General features: G+C 51.1%; 1 protein-coding gene across 2 annotated transcripts in view; it reads right to left on the bottom strand.

Annotated features, from left to right (window-relative positions):
* PLXNA2 (plexin A2) overlaps positions 1-17,290 on the bottom strand; it is a 204,589-nt gene that overhangs the window by 64,251 nt on the left and 123,048 nt on the right. For both annotated transcript variants that reach the window (XM_078078188.1, XM_036094629.2), the window contains exons 5-8: positions 8,996-9,096; positions 5,585-5,708; positions 3,720-3,873; positions 2,976-3,072 (exon numbers count right to left, since the gene is read on the bottom strand). In XM_078078188.1, the coding sequence (XP_077934314.1) occupies positions 2,976-3,072; positions 3,720-3,873; positions 5,585-5,708; positions 8,996-9,096 (476 nt within the window). The remainder of the gene's footprint in view (positions 1-2,975; positions 3,073-3,719; positions 3,874-5,584; positions 5,709-8,995; positions 9,097-17,290) is intronic.

Below are 17,290 nucleotides of genomic sequence, written 5' to 3'. Positions count from 1 at the left end.
GGGCTGATTCGTGGGGCATCCCCCAGCATGAGAACTGTGGATTCTCCTTTAAAGATGTTCTTAGGACCAGAAAATTGAAAAAAAAAAAAAAAAAGTCCAAAGTGGAAATAACGTAACTTATAAAGCAGTGGTGTTCTAGAGCTGGCCTGCATCAGCTCAGGAGAGCTGATTATTTACATTTCCAGGAATTTTGCAAGTGGTTGGCATCATGTTTATAGCTTGGAATCAACCATGGACAGAGTATTTACACCACAGAAATTGGCAAATGCTACATACTAGGTTTTTTTTTTCTTGATTGCTGGTAGTTAAATATTTACCAGCATCCCACCACTAATAAGAGAATAGCTTGGAAGACATAAGACAGAAAAGCACGGGGATAGAAATTGGGCAGATAGGATTCCAGGCTTGCCACTGCCACTGGGGTCACCTTGAGTAAGTCACTTCACTTTCTGCATTGGAAGTTCTTCATCAGTCTGTAATAAAACTTTCCCGTCTGCTCCACAGGGCTGTTGAGCATCAAACAAGATAATGTGTAGGAAATGGTTTTGAAAGGTACAATGTTAAATGTGAGTGTTATTTTCAAGTGCTTAAATTACCTGTTATTTCAAGCTCTTAAGTCACATTTGAGTGTCAACGACTAGTTCAATCACCTGTGTTTCTGGGCTTTGGGGGAGTTAACAATATTAAATGGCAATTTTGTCTCACTCTCCAAGTAGCCAGGCATAGGCAGTAATATGTGTGTGGCTCATGCATTTCTTGCCAGGGTAAGCGCTTCTTTCCCTCTAGTTTTACGTGGGGGCTGTGTGTGACCACACATATGCTGTCACTTATTTACATTTGCAGATTTTCTGCAATGCACACGTGTGCAACTTGTATGAATACATAGGCCTCTACAGTCGTTCAAACCCAACCTGTAACCCAATGGTGACCAGACCATTAAAATGCCAGCGCCTTTGACAACTAGACCAACCTGGAAGGGACACAGCCGGCTCTGCGATCTGGCGCCATCTGGTGGGCATTCTCTTTACATTTAGGTGGATGGGTCTCCATCCAGGGGGTGACTGGCTAATTTGCCACCCTGTTTTGGGTGCATTAGCACATCTACACCTCATCTTCCCCATGCTGATCAGTCTTATCCCCTTCCAGATATGCCCAAAATGATTGTGTTTCTGAGCTTAGGCCAGACTGACTGGTTCTTGCTAATATCTTATGATTCAGCAAGGAAATAATGAAAATGGACCAAGAATGATGAGATGGGGTTCTAAGCCTAGCTTTTCCACTGGCTAATTTTGTGACCTTCGCTGCAGCACTTATCCCCTGTGGGCCTCAGTTTACCATATTAAAAGCAGGGGATTGAACTTGATTCTGTGACTTTTTGCTATGGATGCCAGGAGTGGAGTAGGGGTAAGATAGTGTTTAGAAATAAAATGGAATCTTTGCTGTCAAGGAGACCTGCCTTTTTTTTTTTTTTTTTTTTGGCTAAAACTTGCTGCCTGTGACTGCATTTCTGTTGCCATAGCAATGCAAAGTGGTGACATCACACCGAACTGCCATGGAGATGAGGATGCTCTCACAAACAATGAATTCCATCACCACTGTGTTGGAGTTTAGAAGGAGGTTGGGAGTTTCTTTCTCCAAGATGCTTGCATTTTCCCCAACAGGGTTAGCTGGGATTCGGACGCCGTGGTTAGTGGGCAATTTTGTTTATTTCAGCTTCTGCACTTACTGCCCTGCCCCAGCCCCAGGCCATTTTTACCACTTGCCCTGTCTTTCTTGGCACATCTATTGACTTATCCCAATGGGGCTCAACTGTGTCTCCTTTCTTAACTACTTCGGAGATCCTACAGTTACAGCAGCTGCTTCCCGTCATAAAAATCAAGATCAGAGGAGGGGAGGCTCGGGAGGACTGACTCATTTGTCTCTTTTAATGGCTAAAGATTCCTTTCAGGGATAGCTGCAAACAGACCCTCTCCCCACGTGGATTGCTGAGCCATCTTGTCCATAGCCTGGACCCTACAGACATGATGCCTTGGAGTTATGCAGACCTCAGAGTATTCCTGTCCTAAGAAATGGGAAGGGTGGGTCCATAGACTATCCCCAGTGATTGCTCCCTCTGGTGTGGAGTTGTTGCTTGATCTCTCTCCTTGTGGAATGTTCATGGTCACTGGTCCAGTGGCCTTTATGTGGCCCTATTACAGAGACCTATTTCCCTCTTTCTAAACCAGGCGGTATAGAGTTCCCAGTTTGTATGGAAGGAGTCTCAGTTTCTCTTCCAGCGAAGATAGAAACTAAATATGGGTCTCTATTCCTGCCCAGCTGTAGAAGTTCTTAGCTTGTGGGCACCAGTGGTAAGTGTCCCACTGCTGGAGATGGCTGGTGAGGTCAGCTGGGCTCTACTCAAGCCCCTCTAGAGGCTGCCGGTTTCCCCCTCCTCTTTAAAAAGTCAAAGGCTGGGTCTGGATCACAGTGGAGTGAAAGTCTCCTCTCCCCCTCCCAGCCTGGGGCCCTTAGAGCATGTCCTCCTCTCCGGTAGCTGTGTGCATAGCTGCCTTTTACCTCCGAGTCCCTCTCCGCTTGCTCATGGAGGATGTGTCTAAACTCCATTCACTGTCTATCTCTACGTTCAAAGCCACCACCAACTGGTCTAAAATGGAGAACTTTTCTTATGGTCCTTGGACCACGACCTTCGTCTTCATGTCAAACTTTCTTTTTACCGTCTTAGCTTGAGAATTGGGGGTAGGGTTGTAGGGGGCTCAGGCAAGGGAGTCTGGATGAACTCAGAGGCTGTGGCCAGTGAATGCCATTCTGTTTAATATAACTGAATAAACTGAGCAGAACTGAAAAGGAACATTTATGGAGAGCTTACTCTGTCCCAGACAGTGTGCCAGGTCCCGTGGGGAGACTGAGAGGTGAAGCCAACATGGCTGGAGCTTAGAGAACCCCCCACACCCGTATCCAGGCCCCGGAATGCTTACAGTTGGTGGGCACTGCAGTTGTAGAACTTGAACTCGGTGCTGACAAATATCTTCCCTGTCTCCTTGGATCTCAGCTGCAGCTCTAGCCCAAACCAGTCTGGGGGAAAAAAAGGAGAGGGTAACAACCTGGGCGCCCAGTGGAGAATCTGAGGGTAATCCATGAAGCCACTCCAGGGCTCTCTTGGGGCACAGATGGTAGATGAAAACTGCCTGAGAGTCCCTTTGGTCCTGTTGAGACACCCGTCATTGGGACCCAGCCACCCCCACTCCCCCTTTTAGGGGAAACAGAATGAATCACATCCCACAGAAACCCTTGCTTTGATCAGGCATGTTCAGTTACTGAAAGACTTTCAGAAATACTAGGCCAGAACCCCTCAAACCCCCAGTTCCATGGAGAGACCACTGAAAATCACTGGCTGGAGCCACTGACATTCCTTGAAGGGAAGGGAAGTCTGGAAAAACTCTCTGCACATGGTGAAGACTTAACCCAAGTTGGAGCAAGGGATTTCCTTCTTTCTGAATTTTGCTCTGGGGCATGACAATGAGCTTTTAAACTCAAACAAGTTACATAAGCCCACGTTAGCATCTGCGATATGAAGGCTCGGGCAGGCAACTTTGGTGTTGGTACTCGCCACCCCATCCCCTGCGCCCTCTACTTGCTACCCCTTCCACTGTGTACTCTACTCTTGACCATTCTGGTAGGGCAGCCCCTGGCATGTGACTTTCATGGCGCTCACTTCTTACCTTGATCCAGAGGGATGACAGGGACATCCTTGGGCCCTGGTGAGATGCAGATGACCTGGCTCCCAGACACCTGTCCCTCCACCTCGGTCAGGTTCCCAAAGGCACAGGAGATGCCCACAGACAGGTCAGGAGCATCACTCACAACCAGGCTGAGCTGTGGGAGGAGCAAAGAGGCTCAGGAGCAAAAAACAATGCCATAGGAAGAATCCTAAGGGCTCCGGAGACCAGCGCTCCAGGCCTGGCCCTGCTGTGGCCTGCTTGCGGACTAATGTCCCCTGAGCTCATCTCTAAGGAAGGACATTGGTCTAGTGATCTTCTGGCTTTGACAATTACAAGAGTGCAGAGTCAGTGGGTCTTTATTAATATCACTGTGCATTTATTTTTCAGTCTTGGCCAGCATCAGAAAGGACTGGGTGAGGGGGCCTAGAGGGAAAGGTACCAAAATCCACCTCAGACCTCGTCATTCTGACATGAAACCATGACCCTGGAAAGCAAATCGCGAGCTGAGCCCTTTGCAAACAAGCCTTAACACTGGCTTACCGATCTCGAGGTTTACCAGGTTGGCGGGAGACAGTGAGCTCCTCACCCTGGCTATGATTCAGGAGCTGCTTATCAGGATGCCAAATGTCCTAGGGTTTCTGCCTCTCTGTCCTCCCAACCCCAGGCGCCCTGCTTGCTGACAGCCCCCCTCCAGTAGGGCAGTGGCTTCACAAGGAGCTGTGGGGACCAGAGCAAGCAAGGAACGTGGACACCAATGGCTCGGATGATGTCTGCTGCTGCCTATGGATTCCAATGATCTAGGCCAGCACTTTCCGGCTTTTTCAAGTTTGCATACCGTCCTTTGAATGGTAAAAATACCACTGACGGCCAGAAATGAGTTTGTTCGCAATGACCACAATAGAACATCTAAGTGATATTTGACACAATAGGTAAAAAATGCCCCTGGCTTCCTCTAGCAACAGGGGGTGACCATAGGGTTCATGGCAACAATACCCGCCCCCCCCCCCAGAGCCTTCAAGTTGGGAGCCACAGTGTAGGTAGGTCTCCCATTGTCTTCCTACCAACACCTGGCTGTATTTATTTGCAGAGGTTTCTCACTCACAATGAGTGTCACCTAGCCTCTCCGAACATTTGTTTGCTGCTGAATCCCTGCCCCAGTTTCGTTTCCATGGGGCCAAGAGACTTAGGTACAAACTCCCCTATTTGTTCCCTCAGCTCCGTGGGAGCCAAAACCTCCTGGTGGGGGCGAATGAACAGAAATCTTAGAAGGTTCATTAACTAATTAACATCCGTAAATGCTCATAAAACCTTCAGAATGAAATAATCGTGCAGGACCTAAGGACATGAAATATTTGGGGTTGTACCTCGACAGGTGGTTAAGGGTTGTTTTATTCTCTTTAATATTCTCTTCAAGTACATACCGACTGTTACTTAAGCCTCAGTCTCTTTGTCTCTGTCTGTCTCTCCTCTCTCTCTCTCTCTCTCTTTCTCACACACACACACACACACACAAAGGCAACTCTAAGGTCTCTGTGAAAAACCGCATGAGATAGAGGAATGTAAATAGAGCATATAACAAACAATGTGTTATTTAGTATCGGATTGCACTATGTTGTAAATGTTTGTTACTAAATGCAGAATCTAGATTTACAAAACAGATCAATGGGTAATGAGTTTGCAGGGAATACAGAGAATGACTGTGCCCTTTACAACAGGAGCTACCATAGGTTTTGTATAAACACAGTTTCCTTGGAGCATTTAAAGTGTGATCCAGTGACAGATACACGTGCAAGTGTTGAAGGAACACGCGCACACCACGTGTGTGCTCTGTGCTCCCCCACCAGCCCCCGGGATACGTTTCTTACCCGCCGGCTGTGTTCAGACACTGAGATGCTGCTGGGATGCACCTCGAGGCTCATGCACTGGCTGATGCTGGCCGCAAATCGATTAGGTTCCCAGGCCCTCTGGCACTTGTCCCTGCGGGAGCACCTGCCACAGACACAGATGCACAAGAGGTCAGGCCTCTGAGACCCATCTGTTTGGCTCCACTGTCCCCTGGAGGTGGGGGGGTTAAGAGGGGTTTGCTGCTCTGAGGCTCTTGGCTTGTCTTCTCATTACACTTTTCACTTACCCCAGAGGGCTTGGGTGATTCCCAGATGGTCCTGATCACAGGTAAACACAGACTAAGAGGAAGTTGGATTAACCCCCAATACGAGAGGTACAGTTTAGACATAAAGAATAGCTCCTGGGGGCGCCTGGGTGGCTCAGTCGGTTAAGCGTCTGCCTTCGGCTCAGGTCATGATCTCAGGGTCCTGGGATTGAGCCCCGCATGGGGCTTCCTGCTCAGCCAGGAGCCTGCTTCTTCCTCTCCTTCCTGCTCCTGCTCTCTGTCACTATCTCTGTCTCTCTCTTTCAAATAAATAAATAAAATCTTAAAAAAAAAAAAAAAGAACCTCCGACTCTTGATTTTGGCTCAGGTCATGATCTCAAGGTCCTGGGATGGAGCCCTGGGTGGGGCTCCGTGCTCAGCGGGGAGTCTGCTTGAGATTCTCTCCCTCTTTCTCCCTTTGCCCCTCTCCCTGCTCCCTTGCTCTCACGATCTCTCTCTCAAATAAATAAATAACTCTTTAAAAAAAAAAGAAAATGGCTTTTTAGCCCTTATAATAATAATATTAATGATGATGACTATTAATGTTATTATTCTACTCCAAAAAGATGTCAGACGTGGGACAGATCTTCACCGTGTGGGACAGCGTGCATGTGATCTTGTGGCTGGACTCGTGGCTCTATGAAGGCAGGCGCCATGTTTTATTCATTGAGATATTCTCCCTGTCACATGCTATATTTTAAATAAGTATTTGCGGTGTGAAATAATGCCTGGAGACAGAGAGGCAGCCCAGGAGGGGCAGCCAGGGCTGCCTCCGTCAGAAAGCCGTGTGGCCGTCTCTCCCAACAGCTTCATCTCTGCCCGGGCGGTGGGTGGGCATGGTGACGCCTGAATGCAAGAGCATCTTCTCGCCACCTGTGTCCCATGGGAACACACTCCAGGGCCGGTGCTTCTCCAGACCAGCTAGCCCCTGACATACCACAAGATGCCACAATCAGGCAGTGATTCCTACCCAAAGTCCCCCCACCCCTCCCCTCTTCCTTTCCAGGCACATAATGGATCTAAATATGAATGCTGTCAAAGAAAAGAATTATTGAGGTTTAAGTGAATCCTTAAGATAGCTCTAAAGTGAGCTCTTGACTGGAGCCTTTATCTCATTGACTCGCTGAAATGGCTCTTTTTTATCATACTATTTATGGCAACAGCCCTAACAGAGATAAATAGCCTCGGAGACAGACACACTTGCAGGAGCAAGGCAAACAGAAGAGACAGGAGGGTTTCAAATCCCCCCGGACCCAGAGCCTCTTCAGCAGTCTCCCTGGGCCCCTGCCTCCAGTCCAGCGTGTGGGCCTGGGAACTGCAAGTGGGCCCGTCAACGCCTTCCCGTTACCGAGGCAGGCCCCTGGGGGCGGGTGCGAGGGCATGGCAGGAGGGCTGCTGACCACCAGAAGGACCTAAGAGGAGAAAGCTCTGGGTGGAAAGAGGAAGAAGTTCGTTCCTAAGTGCTCTTGGCAGGCAGAGTGGCTGGAAGGAGAGGTGTGCCCCATAGGTGGGAGGGCTTCCCTGCCACAGGTAGGGAGTTCAGAGGACAGAGGAAATCGGAGACCATCCTGATGCCACAGCCCACCCAGACAGGAGGATGACAGGGGTGGTGTGGGGCCACCGGGAGACTCGAGCACTGTGATAGATTAATAGGCTCAAGCACAAGCCGGGGAACACGGTTGTCCTTGCTGTTGAATTAATGACAATCCCCCATCTGTAAGGGGTGTGTTCCACCTGTGAGAAGAGCCACTGGCTCAGAGGCTGGGAGGGCAGGGCAGGGAGCAGGGGAGTGGGGCGTGTGGCTGGGCATGCGCACCGCACAAGGAGAGGGCAGGTAGCCTGGGACACTTTGCACGGAGTGGGGGCAGCAGTCAGGGTCCTGGGAGGAAGAAATCCTCCTGATGAGAGATTCAGCTGGCTGGCCCGTCAGCCGCACTGAGGGGAAACACATGGCTATCCGCCTCTGCGATTCCTGGGCCATCCGCATCTTGTCTGACCGAAACGGCGACTCACTGCCTTGGTTCTGGCAAGAACATTTTCTGCAAAACTTCTTGAGGAGAGTCTCTTACCTCCAAACCCAAGCAGGGAACCCAGTAGTTGTGGGCTCAAATCCAGTCCAGATTTTGTATCTGTGAGGCGCCTGCTTCCCTCCCTCCCTCCCTAGCCCTTGCAACACCTGCTGCAGAGGCTGGAAGCCAAGAGCTATTGTGCAGGACCCTGAACTCTGGCCCCCCGCCCCCTCCGCCTCCACCCCAAACCCGGCACATTTCATGGAGATGCGCTGCTGGCTGGCACTGAGCCACGGAGCTTCCAACTCCACTGGGGAACAGAATTCCCAGCCAGGTCCTGCCTTTGGGTTTTCACCCTCTTCTCTCCCTCCGCAGCCCTTCAAATTAGGAAGTTTAAGTGTGATTTTGCATTTCTATTGAGCTGGTATTCAATGGCCAGGATGTATCTGAATAGGGGTGTGAGGCTAGTTAGAATGAGATGCAGACTTCTTAAAATCATGAATTAATGAGGCCAGAAGGGTCCTCCCAAAGGTTCAGAGTTCATAATAATTATTTTGATTTGTATAGCCTATTCTGGGCTTCCTTATTTCCAAAGCATTTATTATTTCATTTAATCCTCACAGTGTACCTGCGAGGTAGGCATTAGCCCTATTCAGCGCTGGGGAAGTGGAGGCCCAGAGTTGTCAGTGACCATCCAGGGTCACACAGCAGCTCACTGGAGTCCAGATGCACACCCTCCACCCGCCCCCCAACAGTGCGCTACCATCTGCACGCTGGTGGCAGGATGCACTGAGGAGGTTCTGGGGAAACCTAGAGAATTCTACAGCTTCCCTGGTGAGTTCTTCCGGTACCACTACCCTTCCCAGTGTTGACAAGGTGCAGACGTGGGAGCAGCCGGGAGGGCAGAATTTAGAAGTGAAATGAGAGGCAAAGGCACGACACTGGGAAAGAAGGACCTCTGCCCGCCCGTGGCCTCTCTTCCTGCTCTCCAACCTAGATGAGAATTATTGGAAATTCCCCTTGCCCTGGAAACCACGGTCACATCCTCATCAACAGTCCCAGGAAAGCACCTGGTCATCTGCATTCCAGGCCTGTTTTCAGAACGATCCCCAACTTACATATTGTGCAGGGCACACCAGCCACAGTGAGGGTCCCCCGAGCTCAGACATTCCCCACAGGTCGTGTACTGCTCACAGGATTCCACGGGGACCCTGGTGATCTGGCAGAGAGATGAAAGAGAGCACAGTTAGATCAGGGAGTGATGACTGGCTGATGCGTGTTCACACTCACCTACACCTACCTACAGTTACCCTGTCACCGCCCCTAAAGAGGTGACACTGGGCGGGGGGGCGGGCAGGAGTCAATGGCCTCTCTCATTTGTTTGCCTGGTGCAATGGGGGTACAGCTAAGGAGAATGTGTTTCTGGGGTGGCTGGCCCAAGGCTGCTTCTTGCCTTCACCAGGGGCAGAAGCAAATCTTCCTGTCTCTATCTGCCCGCCACTCAAGTCCTTTTGAGAGCTGGCCATGTTCGTGAAAATGGTTAACTCCGTTGAAAGCCTATTGAGTGCCACCAACTTGTCTCTGAAGGGCTTTCAGCTGGGCTTGGGCTGAGACATCCTGCCCACACAGAAAACATTTAAAAAGGGAGAGAAGGAGAAACTATTCCTATCCAATAATATTCATCGTATGGCACAGTCTCTTTACATCCAACCAAACATACCACCTGGATCCAATTATCCCATTCTCTGATGTCTGCATTCAATTTTTTCTAGTAAATCTAACATCCTTTGAAAAGTCTGGCTAAATGGGAACATCCACAGAGATGAGCTGCCTGTCTGAGTCCGTCTTGCTGGGGAAAGTGGGAATTTACAGATCAAGTCCCTGCCCCCCACCCCAAGGATGCAGCCCCAGCGAACTCCTGCCAGTTGCCCCGTGGGCCCTGCAGGGCCTTGAGATGGGCCTGTTTGGACCCGACACCACCACCTGTCCAGCGTGTGACATTCAGGCCAGGTAAGGGGGTCAGAAGATTGAAGTCTTCCATTTGCGATACTAGGTACTGCTGCGGGTTGGAGCCGGAGGCTGCTGGGCTGCAAAACCATTTGCTGGGCTGGGGTTGGGCTCTCCTTTGTCAGGGCAGAGAGGTCCCCCACCCACCGAATGTGTGATCACAAGTGCAAACCCACAACCCAGGGTCCAGCCACATGGTGTCCTGCCTCCAGGCAGAGTGACAAAGGATCTGCCCGAGACACTTTCACAGCATCCTCCTGAGAGGCTTCGGAGTTTAACATGCTTATCTAGCAAATCTTTATCAGATGTCACCACAGCAAGGCTCCGGTGCTATGTGAGAGGGAAATACCAGCCATCAGGACATAGAGCCTGCCCCGCAGAGCTCAGAGTCCAGGGGGAGTTGGTAACTGCAATGCTGGAGCTCCTCGCCTGGGACAGGCGTGAACTTGGAGGAGGGGCGCCCAGGACAAGCTGTCGGGGAAGCGGCCGCTGGACGCTGGAGAAAACGTGAGTCAGGGTAGGAGAGAGCTGCTGCAGAGACACGGAAGGGCACGGCATGCTCAGTGATTATCACAAGCCAAAGTCATCATGGACAAGTTCAGCAGAACTCAAGGGTGTAGCCTGGCTGGGGCGGGGTGAGATGTCAGGGCACATACTCCCGGGCCAGACGATGAAAGGTCTCGTGCACCAGCTCCGGGAGGCTCCCTTTCTTTGTTGGGTGCTCCTCGTTCTTACCGCATCCTAACACCTAATATTCGTATCACAAGGCTTTCCTATAAGTGGGTGGACATGATCAGCTTTAAACAGCCCTAACCTTTTAATAACAAAAATAGGAATCGCAGGAAGGATAATAGTCAAATCTCGCAATTCAGTTGAAGAAACTGGTACTGTGAGTGGAGGCTGGTCTGAAATAGCTCCTATATACTAGACCTGAGGGTGTGAGTCCCATACGGCCTGACCGGCTGATATAATAGCTCAAGGGGCTAATTTGCTCCTGGGCTGCATAAACAGACAGGGTGTCAGGGTGGAGAGTGCCCAAGAGCGGTGTTATTCAACCAGAGGTCCTTCCCAGAAGAGTGGTCAGGACAGGCTGGGATCCAGATGCAGCATCTGAGGTGTAGCTGATGGACCTGGGATGTTTATTTAGATCCAAAAAGATGAGTCTTGAGGTGGTTTTCCAATGTTTGAAGGGCAGCAATGTGGCCACAACAGGACTCATGGGTGAAAAGTTTCAGGAAAGCCCAAACTAGGAAGGTCAAAGTTGTCCAATAACATTCAGCCCTCGCTTCTGCAAGGAACTCCCATCACTGGGATTCGAAAGCAGAGTCAACGTGACAGGTGTCTGGAAGGCTGTGAGAGGGATTTCTGCCCTCAGAGGGAGGCCGCATTTGTCCTTCACATTCTGACCTTTGGGAATCTATTTCCCACAGTTTACCTAACTCCTCCTTGAGACTGTTCACGATTTCTGCCCTGAACAATTTGGTACAGTTAAAAGAGACCATCCAGGGGCACCGGGGTGGCTCAGTCGGTTAAGTGTCCGACTCTTGATTCTGGCCCAGGTCATGATCTCAGGGTCCCGAGATCGAGCCCTGCATCAGGCTCTGCTATGGGCATAGAGCCTGCTTGAGATTCCCTCCCTTTCCCTCTGCCCCTCCCCCACCATGCACACAGACACACACACACACACACACACACACACACACTCTCTCTCTCTCTCTCTCTCAAATAAATAAATAAATCTTTAAAATACATACATACATACATACATACATACATAAAAGCGACCACCCAGCCATTGCCACTGGCCACCAGCATCATCACATCACCTTAAGAAGTAACCCTTGACCTCTGACTCATGGCCTGTGATCCCTCCAAACAGCACCTTTCTGAAAGCCTGCCTCTCCGGGGCCTGGAACTCTCAGCCCTCCAGGATCTCTGTGACCCCACGGCCCAGGGAGCTTCCGCCGGCCCCCTCCAACCCGCCCTCTGAGGCCTGAGCGCCACTGCAGCCCAGGGCCCAGCCTTCTTTTCTTGGGTTTCGAGCTCCATGTGAGTGATGTCTGCATCTGGCTGGAAATTAAAACAACTGTCTGCATTGCATTCGGCCTGTCTGTCAAAACACAGCCCGGCTCTCAGCAGCTGGGGAAGGCGGCCCTGAATGGGAGCAGTGTCTCCGGCAACAAAGCCCACTTTCACGCCAAGTGCCACGGAGATAGTGAGAACCCTGTTCTTCTCCAAACGTGAAACCAATAGCACAACTATTTTTCCTGTTTCCTGGGCCCTCCTGGTGGGAATTTCTCTCTCTCTCTTTTTTTTAAGGCACTGAGTTGAAGAGCAAAGTGAAACAGGAAACTTCTGGGGTGGGGGTGGTTCTAAAACCTGAATGATTCTCTCCTCCGAGATCTACTAGCCAGGCACAAACCAGAGGCAAGAAATGTCACCGGGACTGGGAGGAGACCCTCCACGTCAGATGTTTCTGTGGGTTCTCTGTCTTTTCTATATTCTTGTGTTTCCATATTCATTCATCAGCCCATATTCATTGATCACATCCTACATCTAGAGAGGGGCCAGTGCTAGGCACTTCAGGGGAATGAAAGCAACTGCACATTAAAACATAGCCATCAACTTCAAGTTGCAAACAGACCCACAAGGAAAAGACAAGAGAGTGAGGTGTGCTCTAAGGCACTGCAAGAGAGCTGAGGGGATTCGGAGCAAAGAGAAAATACTTTTATGTCTGCTGTGTCCAAAGCGACAGCCACTAGCTCGTGTGCTTATAAGCACCTGAAATGTGGTGGGTTCAAACTGAGATGCGCTCTAAGGACACAAGACGCCCTGGGTTTTGAAGATTTTGTATGGAAAAAAAAAATGTAAACGATCACATTAATGCTTTTTTTATTGACACATGTTAACAATGAAATTTTTTCAGATACTGGGTTAAATAAAATCTATTATTAATTCTACTTCTTTCCTCTGACTTCTAGTTTTCTAGCTGCTAGAAAAGTTGCAAGTATACACGGAGCTTGCATTTGCGGCTTGCGCTTTGTTTCTCTGGGCCAGTGCTGCTCTAGATGGGAGTCCCAAGCAGGTTCTGTGAGAAAACAAGGCAGGGGCCTGGGTCTTGAAGGGTGAATCATATTGACACAGATGGAGAGCGCTCCAGGTGGAAAGAGTCGCCGCAGGAAGGGGAGAGCAGAGTTTCTTCAGCAAACCTTGCGTGAGAGCGAGGGAGCGGTGGGTATAAACCTGGAGGGGCAGGTTTGGCTTAAGCTGGGAAGGACAGGGAAGACCACGGGACTGGGGACGTATGAAGTGGCTTAGCTCTCCAGACTGCCACTACGTGGCCAGAAGAATGTCCTCCAGAAAGAGGGGGCCCAGGAGCTCTCAAGGAGCAACGGCTCTCCATGCATGGTCTGGACCCAGCACTGTTGGCATGACCTGTGAGCTTACGAGACAAGAAAACCCAGAGCCCACTGAGTCAGAAATTCTGGGATGGGGCCTGAGCGACAGTTCTAACAAGCTCTCCAGCTATTCTTAGGACCGAAAGATTGGGAACCACCGATGCAGATAACCTCACTCCTTGGGAGCGTCTTTTTAAATGTCAGGTCCCCAGGCCAGGAAGAAATGGAATAAAACTTGGCTTTGGGGCTATGGAAGGAACGAGATTGCTTTAGGGGAGCAGGAGAAGGGGGCATTCTGGGGACTGCTTTATGTCTAGGGAGAAATTGGCCCTGATAACTCTGAGTCTATGGAGGCCCTAACAGACCAAGTTCGAATCTCAGAAATCTGGAGGCTTCATCCAGCATCCCCGGTGACAGGCGGGCACCTGCTCTGGGACTGGGTGGGGTGGGGCAGGACAGGATAGGGATGGGAGTGGTCTCAAGAAGCTCAAGAAGGAGCTCGAGCTTTCTCCTGCAGAGCATCCACTGAGTCAAGGCGGCACTTTGTCAGGGCTGACTCAGAGTTTAATGGGACATTCTGCGACGCTTTAATTAGTGTTTGTTTATTATGATTGCATTTTAATTATGCCTGAGGCTCCCCCACCCCCTTGGCTGAGTGCTGGGATCCAAGGGTAGCTAGGCTGGGAAATGAGCATAGTAATGAGAAGCCTACCAGTCAGAGGACGCCCTTCTCCTGACCCCTCCACCGCCTTCTCCCCGGGACCATAGAGCTGCTCCGGACAGATTCCACCCTCACGCTCCACATTCTTTTTTGCTTGATCTTAGGTCTTGTAATTATACCTCTAATGAATATAACTGTCTTATTAAGTCATTTACTTAAGAAATGCTCTTAATTAAAGGTGACTCACACTGTGTTCTTGGCTCCTCTGGCCTTGGGGCCCTGCATCTCTAGTGGCTTCCTTGGCCTGATTCAGCAGGATTGGAGCTCTATGTGGGAAGGGATCAGGGGGGCTGTGCAGACTTTAGGGTGGTTCCCCTCACTCTCCCTCTTCTTAGCACAACACGTAGCCCAGAGGGTGGGAGGCTCTGCACGGCCAGGGACATGACATCAGATTATTATTGGATATGGCGGCAAGTCACTGAGGGAATGGCTGGGACCAGCCTCATTCCTCCAGATCTTGAAGAACATGGCAGACTGTTGGGGTTTGGACCACCCGCGGTGAGGCCAGGAAGGCCCCTGAGGCCCTGGACAGTGAGTACCTCAGGTACAAACACATCACCACTCTTCAGAGTCATCCAATGGTAGGCAGAGGACCCAGAGCTCTTTGCCAAGTGGGCTTGGGCACAGAGAATCAATGCCACGTCTCTGCCGCCCTGTGTGGACACCTGAAAGGAGCTACGTGGTTCTGAGAACCCAGATAGGTCTACTGGAGAAAAATCTGAGGTGAAGCAGCACAACACATAGGCTTCTGCAAATGGACTGTGCCTGGGTCCCCCACAGTCCTTAAACATTTACTGAGCATTTATGTTGTGCTATACTCTGGGGCTATATTCTCTGCCTTCCTGGAGTTCTTGGTTTGTTTGAGGACAAAACCAAGGAAACAGATAATCTCAACACAATGGGATAGATGTCACAAAAGAGGTAGAATCAAGAGACAGTCATGGCTCAAAGGACACAGAGCAGAGGTTCGCCTCAGGGGAGCATGGTGCTCAGTGTTCCCGAGGCTCTGCGGGATTCCTCTGCCATCGTGCAAGAGAGAGACGCAGAGAACAGGAAGCAATCAGGGAAAGCTGCTCTCCAGGCTGCCGGGGCCCCTCAGAGAATGAGCATTTAATGCCCTGCTTCCCTGGAATCTGCCGCCCCCCCCGCCAGATGGTACACCTGTCCCCACACGTGTCCCCAGCCTCCTGACACAAGGAAAGAAACAGAGGCCTTCTCAGTGGCCAGGAGCCAGGTGGCACACACAGCCTGGCTGGGGGCAGGCAGTTGGTCTGATCAACAGCCTCCTGGTCCTCGGGGCCTGGGGCAAAGCACACAGCAGCTGAAGCCCAACTGTCTCCCCGAGCCTTGCTCCTTCCCTTTGTACCTTCTTTAGGTGGTCCCACCAGCTGGCCCCCTCTCCCCTTCCAGTGAGGAAGGTCTCAGACCCACTTTCTCCTTTTGCTCCAATTCAAGCCTGTTTTCCAGGAAAGTGCTGACGCTCTTGTTCATCCACGGCGGAGGGCAGGCTGAAGAGAGCCGCAGCCAGGCCTGGCACGTGGACAGCCATCCGTGGCACTGACACCACGTACCAGGGGAGAGTTTGAGCTTTTCCGAGTGCTTTCATACACTTTATCTCCTTTGACCTGCACAACTCCCCAGGGAGGAAGACAGGGCGGCCACTGTTAGGTATTATGATTTCCATTTGATCCACTAGGAAAGAGAGGCCCCCAAAGGGCTGGCTTAGCCCTGGCTCCATCTCAGAGTGAGTGGCAAAGTGGCTCCTCCATGGCCCATGCTGGTGACATACTGTAAGGGAGCTTCCAGAGGATGAGGACAGACAGGAGGTTCAGGGGACAGTTTCAGTAGACAAGGTTTGAGGTGAGCCCAGAGCCAGGTTCAGGAGGCAGGAAGGAATCCGAGGGCAGGTAAGCCTTTTGCTTCTCTATCCCCACAGTTCTGTGTAGCTTGCTGGCACCCAGTAGTTGTTCATGGGGCAATGGATAGGTGGGTGGAGTCTCTCTTCACAGGCTTTCCCCAAATCCCGTCAGCCCCGTGGTAACGGGTGCAATCAGCCTCGAGAGGCCCGAGTGCTTGGGGCTCTGTCCTTCCCTTCACACCTGATGGGGCCAGGGTTCAGAGTCCTCACCAGGAAAGGGACACAGGCAGCTGATCGGAGAGGCCTAGCCCAGTGCCCAGCCCAAGCCCCAGTGGACCCTCCAGGGACAGGACAGGCTGCACCAGCTCCTGACATGCTTCGTGCTACATCGCTTATGGTTCAGCAAGTTTCCATGGGAAAAGCCAGCTTCTCCCTCATGTCCTTTCGGGCAAAGAGCTAACTGTCTACTGGATGCCTGAAGCCGCATCTTCATCTAAACCTCTCTGCTGGGAGTGGGAGGGGCCAGAGGTATGGGGCAGCAATGAGATCCCCTCCTTGGATCTGCTCCCCAAGGACAGAGGGGTGAGGAGGCGATAGGGCCCGAGGTCTCCTGCTCCTGGCTGGCTCCACCTGGCTCTGGGCTGAGCAGTTGGCTGAGCTTGGGGAACAGCATGAGGCAGCAGGAATAATAATAATGATAGCTTTCTACCTACTGCATGCCAGGCACACGGTGTATATTATCTCATTTAATCCTGTGCCAACTTCGCAGGCAAGGTATTCTTAGGCTCGCTTTACTTACTAGAAAACAGTCGCAGGTAGCATAACCCACCCAAGGTCACACGCCTTGCAGGTGTGGCAGGCACCGACCTGGAGTCCAGGTTTGTTTGACTCCCGGGCTGAGGGGGTAAGGCGGAGACAGGCTGCCCTGGAGGCGGAAGGCCCCCTCTCCTGAGGCTGCCGCAAGGGCTGGCTGTCGGGGCCGCCTTTCTTTCTCCTGGAAATCAGGCACGGGCTGCAGTGCCTAGGCGTGCTCTCGGACACTGCAGTCACAGACCTAGGATGGTTCGACTTCAGATTTTTCGGCTTTAAGATGGCGTGAAAGCGATACGCATGCAGCAGAAACCGTACTTTGAATTCTGAATCTGGATCCTTTCCCAGGCTAGCAGGACGTGGCGCTGGGTGGTGGTGGCAGTGACCACAGCCACGTGATCCCAGGGGTGAACCACCCGCAGACTTAACACCATTCTGTGCCCACACAACCATGCTGTTTTTCACTTTCGGTACAGTATTCAATCCATTACGTGAGCCAGGCAGCACTTTTTCATCAAATAGGCTTTGTGTTTGATGATTTTGGCCCAACTGTAGGCTGACGTTTAGTGTTTTGAGCATGTTTAAGGTAGGCTAGGCTCAACTATGATGTTCGGTAGGC

The sequence above is a fragment of the Halichoerus grypus genome, chromosome 7, assembly GCF_964656455.1.
Source record: "Halichoerus grypus chromosome 7, mHalGry1.hap1.1, whole genome shotgun sequence".
Lineage (NCBI taxonomy): Eukaryota > Metazoa > Chordata > Mammalia > Carnivora > Phocidae > Halichoerus > Halichoerus grypus.
Note: the sequence above shows the minus strand (reverse complement) of the source record. Positions and strands in the feature narration are given on the sequence as shown.